Source organism: Pelodiscus sinensis, chromosome 19 (genome assembly GCF_049634645.1).
Source record: "Pelodiscus sinensis isolate JC-2024 chromosome 19, ASM4963464v1, whole genome shotgun sequence".
NCBI lineage: Eukaryota > Metazoa > Chordata > Testudines > Trionychidae > Pelodiscus > Pelodiscus sinensis.
In genome coordinates this window covers 21144133-21167850 of record NC_134729.1, presented here as the reverse complement: position 1 = coordinate 21167850, position 23718 = coordinate 21144133, and the positions used below count along the sequence as shown (strand labels likewise).

Below are 23718 nucleotides of genomic sequence, written 5' to 3'. Positions count from 1 at the left end.
ACTCAGTTTTCAAGCAAAGCTGGCTCCAGCAACTTCACATGGTATCATTTACTGCCCAGCCCTTGGAAGTAGAACTGAGGCAAATTCAAAGCTCTAACATCCAGCCCTAACCTTACGTACGTGTTTTGTAAAAGTCAGTCACATGTCACTCACTTTAACACGAAATGACACAAATATTAGCTCTGCAGCTCAGGTGTTTAAAGGTAAGATTTTATCAACAAATGAGCCAGATTCTTTAATTTTATTATTTGTAGCCTTTAAAAAGAACATTAGTAATCTCTATAGGAATCCTCCCTTCAGCATGTATTTGAGAAACAATTTTTTGTTTTCAGTCTGTTTTATTCTTTTCAATTCTTCACTGCAATTAAAGCCATAGAACATTTGCATGTGCAATATGAAGTTTTTCTAAATGAAAGGTGAAGTATTCTTGTCAAAAGTACCGCAGTTTCTTCTAAGGACGTAAGCAACTAGTCAAGTCGCTACTCAACTACTCGCTCCTCCCCCACCTGCTGCATCAGTATCAGAGGCAGCAAAAGGGGGGGGGGCAGGAGACGCTGTTAGGGAGAGCTGGTTTTGGTTCTCCACAGCACTGTCTGGGGGATGCAGGGGAGGTGCCATGTCCCCAACCGCTGCATCTCTGCTTTTCAAATGTAGTAAGAGGCGGCTCTTACCCCTGGGAGCTAACCCCTCTGCAGCATCGACTACTCGATTAGCTAATTAAACACTACTTAACATCCTTAGTTTCTCCAATTTCTGTCCACTTTCTCTAAATTTAGAACACATGCTTAAATTAATTAATACAAATTAAGGAGGTTTCTATTTCACAAGACAAAATATAGATGACAATGTTCGGGGGGAAACACGAGACACCACCACATAATTGCTATTCCTTAGGGTCCATCTATCTTGCAGTGCTGAGTGCAGTGTAAGAACTTGTAAGAGATGGTATGTGCGCATGTGCTCTGTTCCTTTAGAGTCTTACCTCCCGTCCAAGACGCTGCTGGAGTTTACTCAATTCATACTCTTTCTTCAGGAGTGAGAGAGCTTTATAGAGCCGTTTGGGAATCTGGAAGAAAAAAAAAAAAAACAGCAACAAACCCATCAGCACTTGGCGAGAAAAGCTATTGTCCAATTTCCATGACCCTACATCTCTCCAATATCCACAGCAAAATAGCTTCTCTACTCCCCAGCTGGAGATAAGCAGGCACAGAAGCACATCCAATGACTTCAGCGCATATGGGAGAATGTGGCAAAATCAGCCTGGACAGCCAACATCTAGCAATCTGGAACTGATGGGAAAACCGAGCTGTCTGCCATCATACCAGACGCAGGATCTCTCTCCTACACAAGTGGGCACTGATTCTACTGTCATTTAAATACATGAAAGAGGAGAAAGCTTTGTTTTACCACTCAGAGGATAACTCAGGCTGATGACAAGGGATGTTCAAAGAAGAGACAGAACTCATGCCTTCCTGCAGTGCTCAACTCCTCCTGTAAGGATTCGATTTGATGAACAGGACAAATTCCTTAAGTCCTTAAAACTTAGCAGGGGAGCTCCATTTTGTGAGACCACTGGATTCTTACCTTCTATGATTCATTTTATGTTTCTTTTGGCTAATGTAAGTGTCATGAGGTGCCCAGACTCATTACCATTCCCATTTAGCCCACAACAGAGACCATCTGTGTGTGTTACACACAGAATTCATCATACACCAAAATCAACCCATCACAAATGCAGAGCTAACATAGCCTCAGGACAGAGAACACTAGAGAAGTCATGGCAAATAATGACATATCTGCATCTTATATTATCACCAGTTAAAAGTTTCTTCATCTTACGTTAGTTTCTTCCAGGATGTCCTGCAACTCATGCGACTCTGCCCCCGTTAATGCTGCGCCCATGTCACTCAGATAGATGGGATTATCTACCACCCGTTGGCCGGCCTGCATCATCTGAAGCACCGACTCCCTGAAAGGTCAATTAGGAACAAGAACTGAAATGTCGAATAAAAAGCAAATGGTTTCCTTGAGTTAATAGGCTACAAATACAGCATTCTCCCATTTTCCCACGTGGTCTTAGGAGGCAGCTGAAACTTTTGGATAATTGGGCCTTCGGCAAAACAGGCATGTTATTTTTAATGCTTTAGATGCAACAGGGGACACTGTGGATTCAGAGAACTAGGATTTTGGCATTATGTTGTATCAGAAATTCCTCAACACAGCCAACAAGAGAGGAGAGACGAGTCAGCAGTTCAGCAGTGTGAAATGGCTTCATTTTTCAATCCAGCTCAACTAGCTTCAGTGAGGAATTCGCAGTGGCTAACCCCAGCCTTAACAAAGGCAGGATCTCCAAAAGTGTTCCCTACCCAGCTCTGTAGCACTTCCACATGTCAGGAATCTAAGCCTAGCTTGACATCTGTAGCTTTTGTTGTGACAAGTCAGGGGACCAAGCTACATTTCAACCCAGGTCCCCAGTTAAGGTTAGTGTTTCTAGCCCACGCACTTCCGAGCCCACCTGCCTAGATGTTTATGTTTTATATCATGTTTGCAAGGCTGCCCTTCACTGTTGTCTTGTCCAGTAAATCAACTTTCCTCCTGAGGCTAAATCCTGTGTGGGAAATTCTCCAGTTACTGCTGCCCACTGGATAAGCTACAGCAGGCAGATATTTACTGAGTCTAGAAGGAAAGGCTTCAAAGTGCCGGACATGCCTGAGAACTGCTGAAAGGCGGAGACGCACGCACCTGTAGAGAGGGTTCAAGGCAATGATGTCCCGGATGGTTTTGACAATTTCTGCAGTAAGTGCCTAGGAAACAAAACAACAGAGTCTGAAACCCACAAGTCCTGAGTCAAAACGCAAGCACAACATTGGTCCCTCCTCCCATGGTGGGGCCCAGAAACACCAGTAAGCTGGGCAGGAGTCCTGCTGCGGGTGCCCATGTCCCTCAATTGTTGTTAAGGAAGCTCGTCCTCTTCCATTTCCCGTCAGTCTGGGACGCAGGAGAGAGGGCAGGGAGTCTGGGCTCTTGTATAGAGCGAACTCTCCCCTCGCCTCAGGCTGGCCCTTCAGAAAGAAGTCGAGTCATTCTTTAGTCAAGCTAGTGCAAACAAACATCCAGCCCGCCAGGGACACACGCACACAACACAATCCATCCTTACAGTGATGTTAATGAGGGACCAGGCATTCTGAGCAATAGAGCTGTTGCAAGGAGAAGGGCCACTAGAACGCGATCAACATGCAGATACAGATCTCAGGACGAGGAGAGCCAGGCACCTTCCATGGGGGGAGATTAAATGGTCAGTGTTAGAGACCTGTGAACTGCACATGCGGGACACCCGCAATAGCTCAGGGACAGATCTGGACACGCACCCTTGCAGCACGAGACCTGCCTGACTTCTTCACTTACTTTAACTTCTTCTGTGACCTGAAAATCTTCATGGACAACGTTGTCCACTTCTACCATGAGCACTTCTTCTGGCGAGGCAGCCACAGGCTCCAGCACCAGCTCCACAGTTTGGTCCTTTGGTCCCTGCTCCTCTTCAGCCTCCCTCTTGGAGCGCTTCTGCTTCCTTCTGGCTTTCTGTTTGTTCTCCAGCTCTGCCTCCTCAGGCTCAACCTCTAGCTTCTTGTTTATACGAATTCTGAAGACCAAGAGCAGAGAGCTGTAGCCAGCACTGCGAGTCTAATGCTGGCGTATGCAATTCCCCTGCCAGGGGCAGGGTTACTTGTAGTCACCCTCTGACGGTCATCAAGCGGTGACACAAACAGCCACTGGGTAATACATGACGCTTAGGTGCCTCTCTCTTTGTAAAGTCTCTATCAGGAGCACTGAGTTAGCATAACTAAGAACCAGGTCCCTGCAAAACATCCGTGGGATTTGCCAAGACAACGCTAAAAAGTATAAACTGAAGCATGAAAGAGGTAAGCTGGCTGCTGAATTAACTCCTTTGTATTTCTGCCCTACATCAAACTGGAATTAGATTTTAACATTTTGTTGTCATAGAATCGTAGAATACTAGAACTAGAAGGGACTTTGAGAGGTCCTCAAGTCCAGTCCCCTGCCCTCACGGCAGGACCAAGCACCATCTAGATCATCCTGGATAAGAGGTCTATCAAACCTGCTCTAAATATCTCCAGTGATGGAGATTCCACAACCTCCCTAGGCAAGAACCAAACTCTTAAAGCAGCACGTGCTTTATTTGCAAGCAAAACATCTGGATTTGAATCTGTGACCTTTGGCTCCCCATCGCAAGTATAAGGAGGGATGCGCTTAGAAATCTCTTCATCTGAGGAACCATCTCTGCTGTATGTCGTTGCAGTGCTCAGCACAGCGGAGCAACTGCCACCACAATGCAAATCAGTAAACAAGTAACTTTAGATTTGAAAGCCCCCAAAGCTTTTACAATCTAGTTGTGAGCCTCACAAAGCAACTGTGTATCTAGTATTCATCTCAAGTCGGGATGTAAAAGTGTAACCGTTTACACAGTTAACTGATAAGCATCACCTTATTAGTATCCATTATGGTTACTCGCTGGCTGCCAGATCTGCTCCCGAGGGGCTGTCTGTCACATTACAGAGCCCACCGCACATATAACCGCTAGGATTTTTAGCGTTACACTTTACATCATTTTTTATGCCTAGGGATGTTAGCGTATAGGCGAGGAAACGATTAACCGATAAGCCTGGGCTTATTGGTCAATCCTATCAGCTACACACACTCCCCTCCCCCCCTTGCTGCTGCTATATCAGAGGATGCAAATGGGGGTGCAGGCAGGAGCCAGCTCTCCACAAGCACTGGCTTTGTGGAGCTGTCTCCCCACCCCCGCATGTTGCTGCCTCTAGTGGGGAGGGGCAGGCAGGATGCTGGCACCGCCCCTGTCTGCAGGGAGCTCAGACCCCCCTCAGACGGGCTGCTGCCGTGGAGCAGCCTCTGATGGTGGAGAGCTTGGGCCTCCTATAGACAGGCTGCTGCCACCATGTGCTGTTGCCTCTGTACCAGAGGCAGCAGCATGGAATGGCAGGCGGGAGCTGGACTGCGCGGGCGGCAGGGGTCTCCCCAGGGAGCAGGGCCGGGAGTACACTGGCTGCTGGCCCCGCCCCCAGGACTGTAGAATAATCATGTAACTGGCACAATTTTGTGCAGTTACATGATTATTGAGTTAATGGATATCTAACATCCCTATTTACACCCCTCATTTCAAGTGCCACCCATACTTCTAGCACAACAGAAATAATACCTATAACACCAATGGGTTTGGTGCTCACACTAAGCGGTCCATTACATTTGCCATACTGTGCTTCTTCAGATACTAACCCCAGATCAGAAACTTCCAATCCCAGGATTAGGAAATCTGCTGGGGACATGTACCCCCCTTCCATCAGGAAGAGAGGGGGGCAAAGTGCAGCACAGCTTGTAAATAACAGATTTCAGTTTTGAGCACACACGCAGCTGACAATAGCAAGCTCCCCTAACAGACCTCAGACGCCCCATGGCCCTCTTTTCCTCCTGACAAGTGCAGCAAGAAATGAGCAATGGCAAGAGCTGAAGGATGTGCCTGCCCATGGAGAATGACAGACGTGTGCCCGGGCTCTGTAGCAGACGCAGTTACCTTCGGTGCCCCATGACAATCATGCGCAGCTTGTCTCCAAGGTCCTGCATTTCATGGATCTGAACAAAAGTTCCAGTCTGGTAGACTTCATTCAGGTTTTCCACCACGTCAGATTCATTGCTGAGAAGATTAAAAGGTAAACATTATATAAATATGAGACAGGAAGGTGAGGGAATATTTTTGGTCTAACTTTCGTGGGTGGAAGGTACGAGGTTTCGAGCAATAATGAGCTCATCGGGTGCAGGAAAGAAACCAGTGTGTCTGAGCTAAATACACACTGGGCAAGTAGTCACAATATGCACAAAGGCAACTGAATGGGCAATGAAGGTTAGCAGGCAGTGTGTTGTGTTACAAATGGTTGTAGCGAGCCATAAAATCCCATTAAGGCCATGCCTTTTGGTCCTAAGAGAATTATGAATGGAAGTTCCCAGGCTCTCCTTTTGAAGGTGTTGTACAGGTGCTCCTTGAGGCAAAGTTTTCAAAGTTCAGATGTGGAGCATCTTTGTGAACAGCATTTACCCACAGGTGATAGTGTTTCCCTCCCTGAACCCCAGTGCCTAGTCCCCATATATTCTGGTTTGCTTTCATTTTGGGGGGTAGGTCCTTATGAAAAATTAGTGACGGCCACAGCTGGAGCTGGGACACTAGGAGGGGCAAGCCCGGATTCTGAGCTAGCACTGAGCAGTCTCAGATGCTAGCTGGCTGGTTCTTGCTCAGGTTTTACTGACTGCCAAATGCCCCAGATCCAACAGGCAGTTTTTCACCTTCCTCTGAGGTTGCCATGGCGCCCGCGGGGGTATTTGTGTGTGCCCACCAATTGCTCAGGGATGGCCTGGCACCGGGCACGTGGCGCACGGTGAGCGCCGGCCCCGGGAGTGCCGCGGATTGGCCGCCCACACTCTGGGTGCGCAGCGCTTGGGGGAGGGTGGGGGAGCGCCGGCCCCGGGCGCGCAGCGCTTGGCGGGGGGAGGGCCATGCCCCTGGCACCCAGCAACCTCCACTGATCTAGGCATATCTCACTTATGCCCTGTCATTGCAAAGGCCTTGGGCACTGATGTACCTTGGTCTTTCCTATTTGTCAGTGGCACATTATAATCTTCAGTGGGGTGTAACACTTGCATCTAATTTTAGTAAGGGGATGCTCATGGCAACTAAAATAAAAGGGCAACTAAAATGATTAGGGGTTTGGAACGGGTCCCATATGAGGAGAGGTTAAAGCGACTGGGACTTTTCAGTTTAGAAAAGAGGAGACTGAGAGGGGATATGATAGAGGTCTATATAATCATGAGTGGTGTGGAGAGGGCAGATAAAGAAAAGTTATTTATTAGTTCCCTAAATAGAAGAACTACAGGACACCAAATGAAATTAATGGGTAGCAGGTTTAAAACTAATAAAAGAAAGTTCTTCACACAGCGTGTAGCCAGCCTGTGGGACTCCTTGCCAGAGGAGGCTGTGAAGGCTAGGACTATAATAGAGTTTAAAGAGAAGCTAGATAATTTCATGGAGGTTAGGTCCATAAAAGGCTATTAGCCAGGGGATAAAATGGTGTCCTTGGCCTCTGTTTGTCAGAGGCTGGAGAGAGATGGCAGGAGACAAATCACTTGATCATTGCCTTCGGTCCACCCTCTCTGGGGCACCTGGTGCTGGCCACTGTCAGCAGACAGGATACTGGGCTAGAAGGACCTTTGGTCCAGTACAGCCGTTCTTATGTTCTTATGGCCTAGGCTGTGCATGAGGTCAGACTAGAGCAGTGGTTCTCATCTCGTTTCAGTCCACGGACCACCAGGCCAATCAAAAAATTTTCGTGGACCACCTCCAACACAAGTAACACAGGACGAACGACATAGCAACCGCTCAGCACAATGGCAGCAGCTACACTAATGCTCAGAGCCTCAGACGGAAGTTACTGGCAACACAACACCGTTGTGTCCTAGGTGACACTATGGATGACACGCCACATGCTTGTGAACACGGCGTAAACCAGCCTAACGGTGGTGCCTGCTCACAGCGTGTGACTTTGGACAATGTTCCTGTGAACCACCGAAAAAATCACCATGGACCACCAGTTGAGAACTACAGGACTAGAGGATCTGGTTGCCCTTTCCAGACTTACCCTCTAGTGGTAGGTTTACACTGGTGCACACAACTGTGTAATTACCCATTTATATGCTCACACACATATGCTTTGCTGGGCACAGGTACAGGCTATTACACATGTATACTTGTGTCACCCGCCCCTTTTTTGCTACACACCTTTCGCGTTAGATTTTTAGGGGTGATATCCCAGGGTTACGAGCATCATGGGAAACCCACACCTGCAGTGTGTTAGTGGTCCTGTCTGCGACTTTCACACATTTATCGAGGTCAGTGCCTCTTAGCCCTTCTCTTCCGTCCCACTTGGAAGACATGGAGCAAGTGACCAGTGATTCGTTTCTGTTCCTGGTCCTTTTTTCAGGGCAAACGTGTGTGGCAAGTGACAAGAATCTTAAGAGAACATACTCAGACTTCTCACCCAAACCAAAAATGGGTGACCGAGATGGTCACTGATGCTCTGCCACCCCACAGGACAAAGAAGCAGGGAATCGTGTCATGACTGTATGTCCATGGGTGGACTAGAACCACCATCAAAGTGTGGTGAGATAATGCTATCCTGAAAACTTGGGATTATGTCCAATGGCTGCAGAACTTCAAACTGAGAAAGCAGATGCTCATGGGTTCCCATGAGAGCTGGCCCCAATCCTATTGTGGCAGAACATTCTGTTCCAGTGACCCATACCAATGCGGAAGCAAGAGCCTGTTTCCAGAAGGTAACAGTCAGCGCAGGACAGCTTTCAGTTACTCTGGGGAACTGCACCTGCCTCAGCCAACAAATTCATGCCCTAAACTAAACAATCCAGCAAAACAAATTCAACTTCAATCTAAGCACTGCAGGATATCAGAGTGCACCTCTGGATGGCTGAAGAATGGTTAGTTATGCCTACACTGATTGGAGGCCACTGCCAGCTAACGTTATGTGGCCTGCTATGTGCTTCATAACATCTGCGAGAATGCAGGAGAGTACTTTAGGATGGAATGCACGGGAGAGGACTGGCATGCAATGCCTCTCTACACAGCACGATCCAGTTATCGTTCATGGTGGTGTTGGCTGATAGAAGGCCAAGGAAATCCAGGATGCAATTCATGCCTATTTCTTGGAACAGCAAGCAGATAAAGGGTGAGTCACCTCGGCCTGGTCCTAAACTAAGCATCACACCCCATGCAGATGCTGTAGAAAAACAGGGAACATTCCCACTCATTTGTGTTTCAGTGAGCAGTTGACGGTCATTAGCCTGTCACTTAGGTAATGTCTTGTTATAGGTAGTTGAGGCAGGGCACCCCACTAGTATAACACCATCTGCTTTGTGACTGTTTTTTGGAGGGTGTCTGACCAGATAAATCACACTTATTGCTCTTTCATTGTGTGAATGTTCATAACTGTTAGTCACAACACAGTTTTTGGGGGGGGGGGGGGGGGAAGGGTCACTCAATGCTTGTAGGACCCAGAGCCTAGGGTAGAAGGGGCTCTGGATGGCATGCTGAGATAAGGGCACTTACAGCCTGCTATCAGCAATCCCACGGTTCAGACTGGTTACGTTGTGGGAGATGAGGGTTGAGAAGGCCCCATTTTAGGACTGTTCAGTATCTGGTGACACAGGCCCTCAACTTTGTTTTCCTGTTCTATTTTGTCAAATCCACAGGGTACCTGATCCACGCTTTCCTCCGGCCCCGGTTACAGTCACACTGTTTCTGTCTATATGCACTTTCCACCGGTCTCTGGCTTACTAAATTATATCCACTAGGAATGTTAGATACCATGTAACTGAACAACCATGTGAAATCTTAGCGATTACACAACTATTCAATAGTCCCCAGAGGCAGGGCCAGCAGCCAGTGTGCTCCCAGCCCCACTCCCGAGGAGCCCCCTGCCATCCCATGCTGCTGCCCCTGTATCTCAGAGACAGCAGGGCACGTGGGAGCAGCTAGTGTCCACAGAGGGTTCGAGCTCCCAACAGACGGGGCTGCTGCTGTGGACCAAACTTCTGTTCACGGTGGGCCCAGGCCACTGCAAATAGAGGTTACTTTGCAGAGCCTCCCCTGCCTGCGCTCTTCAGCAGCAGAATTGGGGGGGGGGGGAACAGTCAGCACCACAGAGCTGGTGCTGGGGGGAACCAGCTTTAGGAGGCAGCAGGGATCGGGGGAGAGGCAGGTCCATGCAGTGAGGCTGCTTGAAAGCCAGTTTCCTGTGCATATCAGCTCCAGCCTGTCCCCTTAATCCTCCGCATTACTGCCTCACACCCAGCAGCGCAGGGGTGAAGGGGTGGGGGGATCCAAATGCTCACAGGGACCAGTTCAGCACACAGGCAGTGGGGGGGGAGGCAGGGAAATATGTGTAGTCCATTACAAGTTGACACTTTGATGGCGGGGGCAGGTTAGATGGGAGAGAGGACTGTCTGTGCTCTCACCTGGGGAAATACACAACTCAAAGTGCCAACTGGTAGGTCCTAAGCCAAATGGGAGCATGGGAGAGAAAATGATTTTACCCTCTCTCACAGCCTGACTGAAAGGTCCACACAAATAAAGAAAACAACATTTATTGAAAAGGGTACATGCGTAACTCGGAACAGGTTTTTAAAAAAGGAACGGTGCAAGACAGATGAATGGATCAAAACCATTAACATTTTAACGTCTATGGTCTTGTGTCATTGGAACACCCCCTCCGAAAAGCGGGACAAATGGGGATGACTACTGCGCAAGGTTCCAGCCAACATATGCTTGCCTTCAGGCACAGTCTTGGGCTTATTGTTTGCCTCCTGCATGGTCACAGGATTCCCCGAGAGAGGTTTTGGTGCAGCTTGCAGCCCTGAAGTCTTTTAGCCTCCCCCTCCACATGGGGGGTAGGGCCCAGTTTGGATCCTCTGGCTTGCAGAAGTAGCAGCTGGACGATGAAGGAGACATCAGATCTTGACAATGGCTACTGCAGCCGGTAAGATTCAAATCCTTTCTATGCCACTTAAACCAACGATTGCAGTGGGACATTCCTTGTATTCTTACATCCAGAAAGCATGTCCCTCCTGCTCAACACCCCATTTGGTCCTCCTTTTCCCTCTGTTAAACTGCTCCTGGCTCCTTCTGTTGATCCTTCTCCACCTACTCTTACTATCCCTGGGCTGCTGCTCTTGGCTTCCAAGTGAATGGGTTCATGCTCCTCAGCGGAAGGTCCTGCCAAGTCAATCACAAGACCAGCATTATATTTTTTTCTTTCCTTTCCAAGTGGATAAGAAATCCCCTCCACACAACACAGCTTTGCTGTTGAAGGTTGCAATACAGATACTATCCAGCATTTGATTGTTTCATTACCCTTCTTTCTCAGACAACTTTTGCAGCCCGCAAAATAGGAGCACCTTCTCAAAGTGGTATGTAGCCGGAAATAATCATTTTTAAAAATTACTCTTTCAATGAGTGATTTATTTCAGGGGCAGTGCTAACCACGGCAGTGTCTGCTTTCGAGGCTGAAAACAGGAGGATGCTAGATCCCCACCGTGGGGCTGGAAAGCCATCTGTGCCAAAGTGGCGTGAGTGCTGATGGTCACTGCTATACATGTTGCTGAATGGAAGGGATGGTGAGCTAGAAAGGTTGATCAAGCACATTTGCATTGCCATTGAAACTCCAGCTGGTTCTGAAGGTTCTGCAGCATCAGAAACATGCAGGTGTATGCTTAAGGGACAAGAAAGCAATCTGAACAGAAACAGACTTGCATTTGGAGATAGGTGATGAAGTCTGTGCGGAGGGGGAGAAAAAACACCCACAAAAACACTGCAAATGCTCTCTCATCACTAAGTGAGCCCCAGCAAAACAGGTTCAGAAGAGCAGAGAAAGGAATAGGGAAAGAAAGCCACACAGAGCTTGTACTTTGTTCTATGAACTTTTCAAACAAGCCATGTGCTTCGCCACTGCAAAGAGACAGACCACACTGTACAGACACCAGTGCAGATCCCCTCCCACTCTTCCTTCTGATCTAGGAAGCACAGCTCCAAGCAGGGAGACCCTAAACATCAGGAATGCTTGAACACATCTGTACTACAACAGATAACTGCTGTTGCATTCTTCAGAGAAGGAACAGTTCCCCTTCCTTCTCCTTCCTGTACATAACTAAACAACCTTGATACTAAACCTCTGTGCTTACAGCTTGACTCCTTTTGCAGGGGGAGAGGTGTTATTGTGGTAAAATTTGAGATCTTGAAAGAGTAGAAAACAGTTGCAATTTTGTCTTGTACAAATGTCCCGTCCTACTCCTCAACCTTTTGATGCCTGTCCTCACTGCCAGCCAGTTGGCTGACAAACTCACAGGCCAGAGGTAATGCAATTGCTTACTGGTAATCTGTTCACCATAAGCTTTATGGTGGGTCGTAGCAATTCAATAAAACGTTGAATGTTTCAGTTAGGGCCCGTTGGAGAGGAAAGGGCCGACAGCCCTGCAGAAAGAGGGAGGGGATATTTGTGGGGAGGAGATGATTTAACTTACCAGCCTTGGGTTTGGTTCCTGCTGCATCTCGGAGTCCTCCTCTGGCTCATTTGGAGGGGTTTGCTGAGCTGGTTCCTCACGCAGAACTGCAGGATAATTTGCTCTTCTTCCTCTAGGTCTACTGAATTGCTGGCCCCACAGTCTCCTTTAGATGTGCATATCCATGGGCCTGCCTCCAGGTGCCAGTGCAGATGTGGCTGTCAGATAATGAAACCCATGGGGTCGCAGAGAGGGTTGTAAGTCACCTCAGGCTCTGTACTGGGGGCCCTAGAAAGCATCCGGTCCAGCTCCTTGAGGGGACACGTTAGAGAATTCCTTCCAGAGTGACTGTTCTGGTCTTTTGCCTTTCAGCTCCAGAGCCTGACGTGTTTTATCCCATTCCTGGCACTGAGCCAGAGACCAGAGAATGCCTCTCTGAGTCGTCCTGGCAGAGATGGATGTTCTTGGTGCTGTGGGAGAAGTTGCAGACAGTGAATGCTGGCCGCACATTGCCGAGCAAGTGTGCTCAGCTCACCACATGGCCACTCGTGGAGCATCCATGTTTGCTTATAGTGGTGAAAAGAGTTCTGTGAAAAACTCTTCTGACATGCTCAGCACAGTTCACTACTGGGGAGAAAGGTGCAGAGGAGGTGAAACCAGGACCTTTATAGAGCTGAATAAGAGGCAAGCAAGAAAGGATCAGTGCATTGTGGGAATAGCGCTGGATGGCTAGGATCTGGTACACACACCATGCCCAGCATGGGTAAATCCCTCAGGCATATTCATGTTCTCATCCCATGCACACTCCAAAACCAGCGTTTCTTTGGCTTAGATGTGGTTGGTAGCAGGCGCTGACATAACCATGTGCAATGACCCCATCCAGTCACCAATGTAGACATTGCCTATGACATTTAGAATCTGGCTCGGAGATACTCAGTCTAGAGAATGTGGTGAAAGAGCCATATGCTGGATCAACAGTGGCTGCTTAAACTCCTTGGGTCCCTAAAGTCTGATGAATAGCAGTGTGAGCAAAACAACTAGTATGTGGTCTCCACTCAACATTCTGATGACTACTCAAAACCCCTTACTTACCTTTGATCAACAATTGAGGCCTTTTCTACAGAAGGAAAGCCAGCTCCCATGATTCTCTACCAGTAGCAGCAATGGTGGAAGATGTAGCACAGAGGCAAAAAGGGAAGAGACAGGGTTCAGCCCTTTTTATCACTATTCTACATCTCCCACCATTGTCATTGCTGAGAGAGTTAAAGGGACTAAGCTCTCCTCTGCTCTCAGTATAATCATGCAATGTCGCTAGTATAGAGATACAGAAAGATACCACTTACTTGTCATCTTTCTTCAAAAAGACACCAGCATAAGGCTGGGCCAGGCGAACTTTTCTCCTCAGCAGCTCAACCAGCTTCTTATTTTTCACCTAGGATGACAGTGAATTGTAGGTAAGAATTCAGAGGCAGACTTCCCAGAAGCTTTCCACTCCTGTCACAAAGGAAGGATGTGCTTGTGGTTACAAGTTAGGAAATCTAATCTGTGCTTCCTTCTCAACTCTGCTCCAGATCCCCCGTGACCTTCAGCAAGCTACTCCAGTCCTTTCTGAACCATCAGCATCACACACATAACTGTGAAGTGTGGCTGTTGAGTAACACCACGATAATACAGGCAGTCCGCGGGTTACGTACAAGATAGGGACTGAAGGTTTGTTCTTAAGTTGAATCTGTATGTAAGTCGGTACTGGCATCCAGATTCAGCCGCTGAATCTGGACACCAGTTCTGACTTACATACAGATTCAACTTAAGAACCCCAGGCGTCCCCAAGTCAGCTGCTGCTGAAACTGATCAGCAGCTGATTCCAGGAAGCCCGGGGCAGAGCAACTTGGGGACACCTGGGGCAGAGCAGCTTGGGTGCTGCTGGGTTGGTCCAGTAGCACGGCTGCTCCTCGGCGCTACTGGACCAACCCAGCAGCACCCCAGCTACTCTGCCCCAGGCGTCCTGATTCAGCCACTGCTGAAACTGATCAGCAGCGGCTAAATCATGACTCCTGGGGCAGAGTAGCTGGGGTGCTGCCGGGTTGGTCCAGTAGCACCAAGGAGCGGTGCTGTGGGACCAACCAGCAGCGCCCCACCTGCTCTACCACAGGCCCCGGGCTTTGCTCCACATCTCCCTGGTCTGCTGAGGGGGGCACTAGCTGCGTCCCCCCCAGCAGACCAGAGAGACGCGGAGCAAAGCGGCGGAGGATCCGGGCCGGACCCGCTGCACTTCCAGATCAGCTGGAAGCGCCGGGGGTCCGGCCCCGGGTCCTGCGCGGCTTTGTTCAGCGTCTCCCTGGTCTGCACACCAGAGAGACGCGGAGCAAAGCGGCGCAGGACCCGGGGCCGGACCTGCGGCGCTTCCAGCTGATCTGGAAGCGGCCGCGGGTCCGGCCCCGGGTCCTGGGCCGCTTTGCTCCCCGTCTCCCTGGTCTGCTGGCTCCCGCAGCAGACGGGGAGCAGCTTTTCTCGCCCCGGAGGAGGCGGGCGGCGGGACCAGGCGTCCCGCCGCTCCAGTCCTCCGGGGCGAGAAAATCCCCGTTTGTATCTGCGGATCCGACATAAGTCGGATCCGCGTAACTCAGGGACTGCCTGTACAGGCAAGAAAAACTAGTTTAACTGTATATAAGCAAGAAAAGCAGGGAAGCCTCTATACTAAAAGCTAGTTACATCATGGACACTCATGCACTGCCACAATCTAAAAAGACAAGAAGAACAGACATCTTAAAAGCAAATTTGATCACTTGGGCTATTTTGAACATATTTGTCCTTTCTAGCCAGACACTGAGAACGGAGAGTACTGATGAATATTGAGAACTACAGCAAGGCAGGGAATTTCTGTAGGGGAGTTAACTCAGATTCAAACTAGGTACAAATAATAAGGAAGTAAAAGAAAATACTGAAAGGAATATGAGTATTTAAGTAAAGATTAAAATTTCCCTAGACAGGGAACTATGAAATATGAACAATAATTCATTTTTTTAAAATCACATTGCAGTTTTGCCTTACTACATTTAAAAAAAAAACCACAAACTTCCTCTTCAAATATTTTCCCCCCAGATGTGTAAGGCATACTGCTCCAAGCAAATGCTCCTATTCTGGTCCTTTATGGTTCCGTGACCAAGCCATCTCTAGCCATGAGAGTGCTTCATAAATGAAAACAGTACATACAAAAATGTCAACTTCTGTTTGCCTTTTCTATGCAAAAGTTCATTGCAAAGCAAGTGCAGCTAAAAAACAAATCACAACAACTCTCACACTGTGAGCTCTGAATCTGAAGTGTTGTGTAAATGCTACTTTGAGCAATAGACTCCTGGTTGATTTAATGCAGTCCCTGATTGGCCTTGATACTGCTATTTCTGTTAATCAACACTTGGCATACTGTCTTGCTATTGATGTCAGTGTAGGAAGTCTATGGGACTACAAGGTTACAAAACCAACAAGAAAAATAGAAATCTTCAGAGACCTTGAGCTTCCGACAGATTAAGGCCAAAATCCCATCCTTGACTGTAAAGAATATTGCGCTGTTAAAGCAAACTATAGTGAAGAGAAGCAGTTTCAATTACATGACATGCTATTCCACTCCAACCAAATCTATTCAAGTTGGCAAACCTGGACTCCTCTAATACTCCAGTCATCTGAAGTGGGTTTTGCCCAAGAAAGCTCATGATACCATCTACATGTTTTGTTAGTCTTTAAGGTGCTACTACACTATTCGTTGTTTTTTAAGTTTTTTCTGTTACAGACTAACACGGCTACACCCCTGAAGCTACAGTGTACAGTAAGTGTAGCCAACAGGCAGACTGTAGGCAAAATCCAGACCATCAGGTGCTTTTCAATGGACAATGTGGACTGAAGCCAAGTACTAGGGACAGAAAGAATAGTGCATAAACCACCTAAATATTGGCATTTTCTAACTTTTAGGTACTTGAATTTGCAATGCAAACAGCTTTCTTCCAACAGTCACAACGTGTTATATTAGTGGTTCTGAACCAGGGGTTCAGGTACCCTGGGGGTACTCAGAGGTCTTTCAGGGGGTACATTAACTCATCTAAATATATACCTAATTTTACAACAGGCAACATAAAAAACACTAGTGAAGCCAGTACAAACTAAAATTTCACAAGTCAATGACTGATTATACTGTTCGATATATTACGCTGTGTGACAGATGTACATTTATATTCCAATTGGTTTTATAATTATAATAAAAATGAGAAACCCAGCTATATTTCTGTAATAGGTACTATGACTTTTATATTTTTACGTCTGAATTTGTAAGCAAGTAGGGATGCAAAAGGTTAACCGGCAAGCATTACGCTTACTGTTAACCAGACCGTAACAGTTAGCCCCTGTGGCCGGCCTGCGGGACTCCAATTCTGGTGGGATCCCGGCCACAGTGGGCCAGTCAACTCTTTACCCCCCTCCCTCCATTCCAGGCCAGCAGAGAGCACCTCTCTCTCAGAAGCTCTAGCACAGGATTCAGGGCAGCCCCTGCCAGGGAGTGCTCCTTGCCAGAACCGGCCAAATGTCTCATCTGCGCACTCATCAGGGATAGGCGTCCAAGAGGATTTGCGGGATCCCAGAGAGTCTCCCCACAGCTGGCAGGGAGCAAAGCGGGTGGGAGGGGCTGAGCCTGGCAGCACGTTCTCCACGCGTCAGGCGAAGGGTCAGCGAGGAGCTAGGGCCGATTTAGCGGTCACGAGGGGGGGGGGGGCAGAGAAGAGGATGGGGGAGGGGTGAGCGGGCGGGGGAGGGGGGGACGCAGCCCCGAGAGAGAAGCGGGCGGCGGGGGGAGGGGCGGCTCTCGCCCGGGGGGGGGGGGGGGCCGTTACCTCGATGATCTTGATGAAGCGCGGGAAGACCGGGTTGCGCGTCACGGCGATGAGCGGCACGTTGGGGAAGTGCTCGGGGATGAGCAGCGGCGTGAGCGCCGTCATAACCGGCGGGGCCCCGGCGGGATCACCCCCGCCGCCCTCCCCGTCCTCGGCCCCGCCGCCCTCCAGCCCGTCCCCGCCGCCCAGGCTGCCCGGGCCGCGCAGGAGCCGCCGGGGGACGGCGCTGAAGCCGGTGAGCGGCACCAGGGCTGGGCCCCGCGGGGCGTCCGGAGCCCACCGGGCGGCGGAGCAGGCCGCGTACGCCGGGCGGCGCGTCGGGCCCAGCGGCGAGAGGCCTCCGGCGAGCGCCGGCCGCCAGCAGCGCCACAGCCTGAGGTAACGGGCCGCCGCCATCCCGCCGGCACGCGCCCTGACCTCTGACCTCGGTGGCGCACACGTGACGCTGGCAGTCCCGGCGACGGCACGCCCAGTGCGCAGGCGCAGGGAGGCAAGGCGGCAGCGTGCGCGTGCTGTGTCAGAGCCTCCGCGTGGGGCTCGGACAACGTCACTGCTCCCTGCGGGGAGAGGCCTCGGCCCCGCCCCCCGGCATGGCTCCGCCCCCCGGCGCGCTCCCCATTGTCATACAGAGCTGGGAGATGCGCTGCCAGGCAGGGCCACCCCTGGAAACTTTGGTGCCCTGTGTCAGTGGTTCGGTTCCCAACCTCCTTTTACCATGGGCCGGCAAACCCATTCACAAACTGTAACACTATATTTGCATAGATGCATAGTCATTATGTAAATAATGACTATGCAAATATTCATATAAACAGTGCCAGCCTGCCTAAATATGTACCTCAGCCCTGGCCCCCAGAGCCAATACCAAGAGCTGGCTTCAGCTGCCGCAACCGCCCACCAGGTGCCCAGGGTATAGCCCAGCACCATGGGTGTGGCCTGGCAGTGGACCAGCGGTGTGTGGCCCTGCACTGGTCCGTGGACCAGCAGTTGGGAACCACTTTCCTATGGAGCCCTGCAAGGGGAAGGGCTGCTCAGGGCTGTGAGAGACAGGAGCAGGGAGGTAGCAGAGATGCCCCCCAAAGTGGAGTGACACCCCAGCCCACTGTTCTCTCCCCCCTCCTCTGGCTCTCAGCAGTGTAGTGTCCCTTGTGGGGAAGAGGTTTGGGGTATGGAGTGGAATGTCCCCCACATTCACTGGTGGTAGGAAGTGGAGCAGCCACAGCTGAGAACTGGTGGAGCAGAGTGGGCTGGAGCTAAGTCACTCCTCCCCTCCTCCCCCACACCATTTCTGGTGAGTATAGGGGGAGGAGGTGACCCCTGTTGAAGGCACCAACCCAACCCCACTCCCTGCAAGTGCCCTGGGGAAAGGGTGGAATTGGGAGAGGGTCCTCGGTCCTGCACCCTCCCAAGGAACAGCCCTGCTGAGTGCACCCCACTGGAGGTAGATGGTAGCCAGGGCTACCCACTGAAGCCTGTCATACCCAGCTGCCTAGGGTACCACAGAGTGTGGGGCGATTTGGTTCCCCACATTTCATGGTGCCCTGCATGGCTGCATATTTTGCCTATTGGTAGGAACTGCCCTGCTCCCAAGCAAAGCTTGTAACTGCAGCCTGGGGGTTAGCTTGGGCATATGAGTCTGCCAGAGGAGAGGTACTCCTGGGGCAGGTATTTTGTTTACAAATGGAGGCAGGGTGCTTAAGAAAGGGCTGGTAATCAGATGTAAAACAGGGATTCCTCTACAGGGGATGATGAGGTGTTGAAAAGAGAATGCAGGGGAGTCAGAATACAGCCACGCCCTCCCTCTCAGCCAACTAGAGCTTTGTCTATTCTTGTAAATTTAAAGCACAGTGTTTTAATGTGGCTTTGTGGTCACAACACTACCCATGGGAGAGAGCCCTCCTAGTGATACAGGTAAACCACATCCAGAAGGGACTGTTTACACTGGCACTTTACAGGCTGTACCTTGCTGCACTGGGAGGCGGGAGGAGGGGTCACACTCCTTAGCAATATACCATCTTGTTAGTCTTTAAAGTGCTACATAGTCCTGTTTTTTGTCTAAGCAAGAAAGTTATAGCATAGTAAAGTGGCAGTGTAGAAAAGCCCCAAGTTACATTCAGAAAAGAGGGATATTTGGGAGCATAGGTGAAAAGAAGGGGCCATAACCCAGGAAAGGGCTAGCTATGGTGGAGAGAGGTTCCTACTCTACCTAGGGTACTTACGTGGTCCCATCGCCAGGGCTCGACAATTAGGGCAATCTACTCACCAGTGGCGAGTAGATTTTAGCCTGGCACGACAGCGCCGCAGCGCAATCAGCGCATGTGCAGCGTGGTCTGCACATGCGCAGCGTGCCAAATGGCACAGCTGGCGAGCAGGGCTCGCCGCCACTTGTCAAGTCCTGCCCATCACGATAGTGTCTGAGTGTCTCACAATATCTAGCCTACTTCTCAATATTTAAGTATGAAATGTATAGTTATTGAGCACACAAGTGGAGGTGCCAATGGCTATAGAAGTTTTACTTGATTAAGAACTAGAAATTGACCCTCCAACTTTCTTTCAAGACAAAGAGCTGCCCAGAGCTCCACGCCTATTTATTTTCCTTTCCTGCTTACAGTACCTTGAGATACCTCAGAAGTCTCAATTTTTTCCCCTCAACTTTCAAATGGTGTTTGGTTTTAAATATTCTCCCCTGAGAACTGCATCTCAGTCACTGAAGTTTTTAAGTGCCTTCTGGAAAGTAACTTACCATCTCTCATGGTTTTATCATGAATCTGATTATATCATTATTATACCATCATTGTTTTCCTTAAAGCCCCAACTCCTGGAGTCAAGTGGCTATGTAATGAAGTCGATCAGCCTTTATTTTTAAACAAAAATGAAGTTTCTAGTCCTTGTGGCTGTGGAGAAAGCTTCAAAATGAGACCCCTATGCACTGTAAAGGCACAAAAAGCAGAAGGCAAAAAAAACCCCCATAAAATACATTATTTTTCCATAATCTCATCATTTTTGTTGGGCCTGATTCATGGTTTTTGAACATTTGGGGCTGGCAATATTGAAGTGACTTAAAAGTGTCAGTTTCACTCCATTTTAAGGTCAGTTTCTGGTTGATTATTTACAATGGGATAACTGTGTTACAGCCTGAGGCAGGTGTAGTATAAATCCACAGGGCCTTGCCCTAGTAGAATGTTTCCCAAAGTTAAATGATCTGTTCCACACTTGGTGAACCACAAAAAGGGTTAAAAGTCATCTAGATTTTTCTACAGTTGTTTCAATTGTTGCATTCAAGAGTTAGTAACAAAGTCCGAATATACGCTAACATTTTAAACCTAACCAGCGTCCCTTAAGTGAGCTGACGCAAGATATAGGAATGTTAAAGCTTAGTGGGTGTAATATTTATTTCTCTTTTTTAACACAGGTTGAACCTCTCTAGTCCAGCATCCTTGAGACATGACAGGTACCGAACCAGAGAATTTGCCAAACCACAGGAGATCAATATTGTCTAGCAACACTAAACACTTCCACGGCTTACTGGGCACTTAGAAGACACTGAGGGGTAAATTAGAGCTAAATAACAGCAAAGAACACTGAGAGCCAGGACTGGTGGCTGTAAACAAACTTTATGGGACTGTGGGAAACTTGGCCACACCCATGATAAGTGGACATCCGGATAACAATAATCATGCTGCACCATAGATGTTGCTAGAACCAGTGTGCGCCAGACTAGAGAGGTTCAACCTATATAGGAATCCTGTCAGCTAATTTCTAAATAGCCTATGGAATCACGAGTAGTCTCGTGGCCCCTTAGAGATTAAAAACAAATATATAGAGTGAGGATCATGAGCTTTTGTGGACAAAACCCATCATGGTTAAAGTTGCTCCCCACCAATCTGAAATGGTGCCCCACTCCATAGTGCTCTCAGGCCTCGCCTGACCCAGCATAAGTGGTCACAGGATGGGGTGCTACTCTGCACTAACAATGTTGTTTTGCAGTGAAACAGACGCATTTCTATTCCTATATCTTGCATCAGCTCACTTAAGGGAACACAGTGTTTGCATGTGTGTTCAGTGTACCCATATCATCTCTTTCAGCAGTTTCTCATTTCACTGCATTTGGTGCAACCCAATCTTCTCTCCCTAGCCTTTCTCTTGAAGATGAGGAGGGTTGAGCTGAGGGAAGAGGGGAAGATGATCGGGGTTGGAGCTGGTGTGAGGATGGGCCACAATTCGGACATGCACCTAAAGATAGAACACAGTCCCATTCTGCAGCAAGATGAACCACACTCTGGACACCCAAATCCCCAAGTATTGGCCTTCTAGTATTAGCTGGCTAGTCACTGCTCAAAAAACTTCATTAATGCAGGATTGAGTTTGCATGGCACTGCCTCCTGCCCTTCTAGAGCAGCACCAGCACATATATAAACCTCTAAAAATGACAAACAACTGGAAATCGGGAACTCCAGCTCTAAGGTACACACCTTCTCTGTGCCACCATTTTAACTGTGGCCCTGGAGCAGTCAATATCCTGTAAATATGGTTGAGAGAGCTGCTGCAAAATGAGCAGATGTGAAGAATGACAGTATGTGCTGTGACGTGTCCCACAGAATTGCATTCTCTCATTCAGCTCTGCACCCTCCAGCTATCTGCACCGTGTTAGGGTACCTCTGTTGACTTGTGGAGCTTGCTTACGGTAAGTTGCCCCAGCTCCCCATGTGATATGGGGACCCTCCTTTCTGCACTCAGCTATGGAGGTCGGGCAAGCAGAGAAGCAGAATCGACTTTTCTTGCCAGAGGATTTGTAACAAGCTGGCAGCAGTCATGATAATGCAGCATAACTTGAAGGGCTGTCCTAGTGTAATAGGGATGGTATCATCTGGCCACCGAGGGGGGGGGGGGCGGGGGAATCTGTGCATAGGCATTATAAATCCAGCCTTGTGTATTACTCTATATGAGATGTGTCTTTTCATAGTAGGTGAACACTAAACAGATCTTCCCTCCAAACACTTTCATCCTCCAGCCAGTAAGCAGAGCTAAACACGAGCTGTTACCACTTGGACAAGTGTCAGAGGGGTAGCCGTCTTAGTCTGTAACTTTAAAGACGAGCAGTGCTGCAGCATCTCAGGGTATGTCTACACTGCAGGCTAAAGTCGAATTAGGATACGCAACTTCAGCTTCCTTCTTCAGATGACCGGTTGTCTGAAGAAGTGGGCTGTGCCCACGAAAGCTCATGATACCATCTACGCATTTTGTCAGTCTATAAAGTGCTACCAAACTATTTGTTGTTTAAGTTTGTCCTGTACAGATTAACTCGACTACTCCCTGAAGCTTCCAAACTTCAGCTATGTTAATTGCGTAGCTGAAGTTGAAGTAACTTAAGTCGGCTTTAGGTGCCGTCTATACAGCAGAAAGTCAAAGGAAGAACACTCTTCCTTCGACTTCCTTTACTCCTTGGCTACATCTACACTGGCATGATTTTCCGGAAATGCTTTTAACGGAAAAGTTTTCCGTTAAAAGCATTTTCGGAAAAGCACGTGTAGATTGCCAGGATGCTTTTCCGCAAAAGCACTTTTTGTGGAAAAGCGTCCATGGCCAATCTAGACGCGGTTTTCCGCAAAAAAGCCCCGATCGCCTTTTTCGCAATCGGGGCTTTTTTGCGGAAAACAGTACTATGCTCTCTACACTGACCCTTTTGCGCAAAAGTCTTTCGGAAAAAGACTTTTGCCCGAACGGGAGCAGCATAGTTTTTCTGGAAAAGCACTGATGATTTTACATTAGATCGTCGGTGCTTTTCCGGAAATTCAAGCAGCCAGTGTAGACAGCTGGCAAGTTTTTCCGCAAAATCATCTGATTTTGCAGAAAAACTTGCCAGTCTAGACACAGCCCTTGTGAAATGAGGAAGTCGGAGTAAGAAGCCTGTTATTTCAAAATTATTTTGACAAGCTTCAATTATTTTGAAATAAGTATGCAGTGTAAACATAGCCTCAGAGACTAACAAATATATATATAGGACAAGGTTTGCAGAGATATAAAGAATAGAATTGACACCTGGCTGCAAGAAAGACAATTTGTGACTGCTTGCAATGAGGAACGTGGTAAGGGCCAGAGTTCAGGTGAAAGCTTCAGGGAAGAGGATTGCTGGTGAGAATTTACTTCCGGTGCTGGTCCCCAGACACGGGCCAGTGAACATTAGGAGCTGTAATGAATGATGCCAGAGGCATTCCCTCTCATCTCAGGCACTGAACCTTGTCAAGTCATGCTTCCAAGTCGGGACTCATGGAAAATGTTTCCTTTTATTTTTCAAATACATAAACTCTTCACTATTAAAATCTCAAACTCAAAGCATGAAGAAGCAGCAGCTCTCAAACATATACACAGCCAACTTGTGAGCACACTATGAATGTACGATCAAGCAATGGTTTCCAGTTGCCAATTTCCTCTGTCTCTGTGTGCAGCCATGGGCGGACAGGCCATTGTTCCAGAAGTGGATCCACTGGGCAAAATGTTGGCTCCTGGAACAAACTGCCTATTTCACGTATTTGCTCCTGTGTGTAAATTTGCTTTCATGCTGCAAAAATATTGCCTGTGTCCCGGAAATTCCATGTCTCTCCATTTTAACAAGATGTGTGTTGGCCAACCAGTTCTTTATATATTTAAAGCAGCCCCTTGTTCAGTCCCACACCCAACAGTGAAACAATACTGC

The 23718-nt window shown here is 48.6% G+C and overlaps 1 protein-coding gene across 1 annotated transcript in view; it reads right to left on the bottom strand.

Moving 5' to 3' along the window:
• The window catches only part of LONP1 (lon peptidase 1, mitochondrial), a 34645-nt gene extending 17185 nt beyond the window's left edge, over positions 1 to 17460 (bottom strand). The window contains exons 1-7 of the mRNA XM_075902981.1: positions 17028 to 17460; positions 13494 to 13582; positions 5609 to 5728; positions 3406 to 3640; positions 2743 to 2804; positions 1840 to 1969; positions 983 to 1066 (exon numbers count right to left, since the gene is read on the bottom strand). Of these exons, the coding sequence (XP_075759096.1) occupies positions 983 to 1066; positions 1840 to 1969; positions 2743 to 2804; positions 3406 to 3640; positions 5609 to 5728; positions 13494 to 13582; positions 17028 to 17423 (1116 nt within the window). The 5' untranslated portion in view covers positions 17424 to 17460. The remainder of the gene's footprint in view (positions 1 to 982; positions 1067 to 1839; positions 1970 to 2742; positions 2805 to 3405; positions 3641 to 5608; positions 5729 to 13493; positions 13583 to 17027) is intronic.
• Positions 17461 to 23718: the final 6258 nt, after the last annotated feature.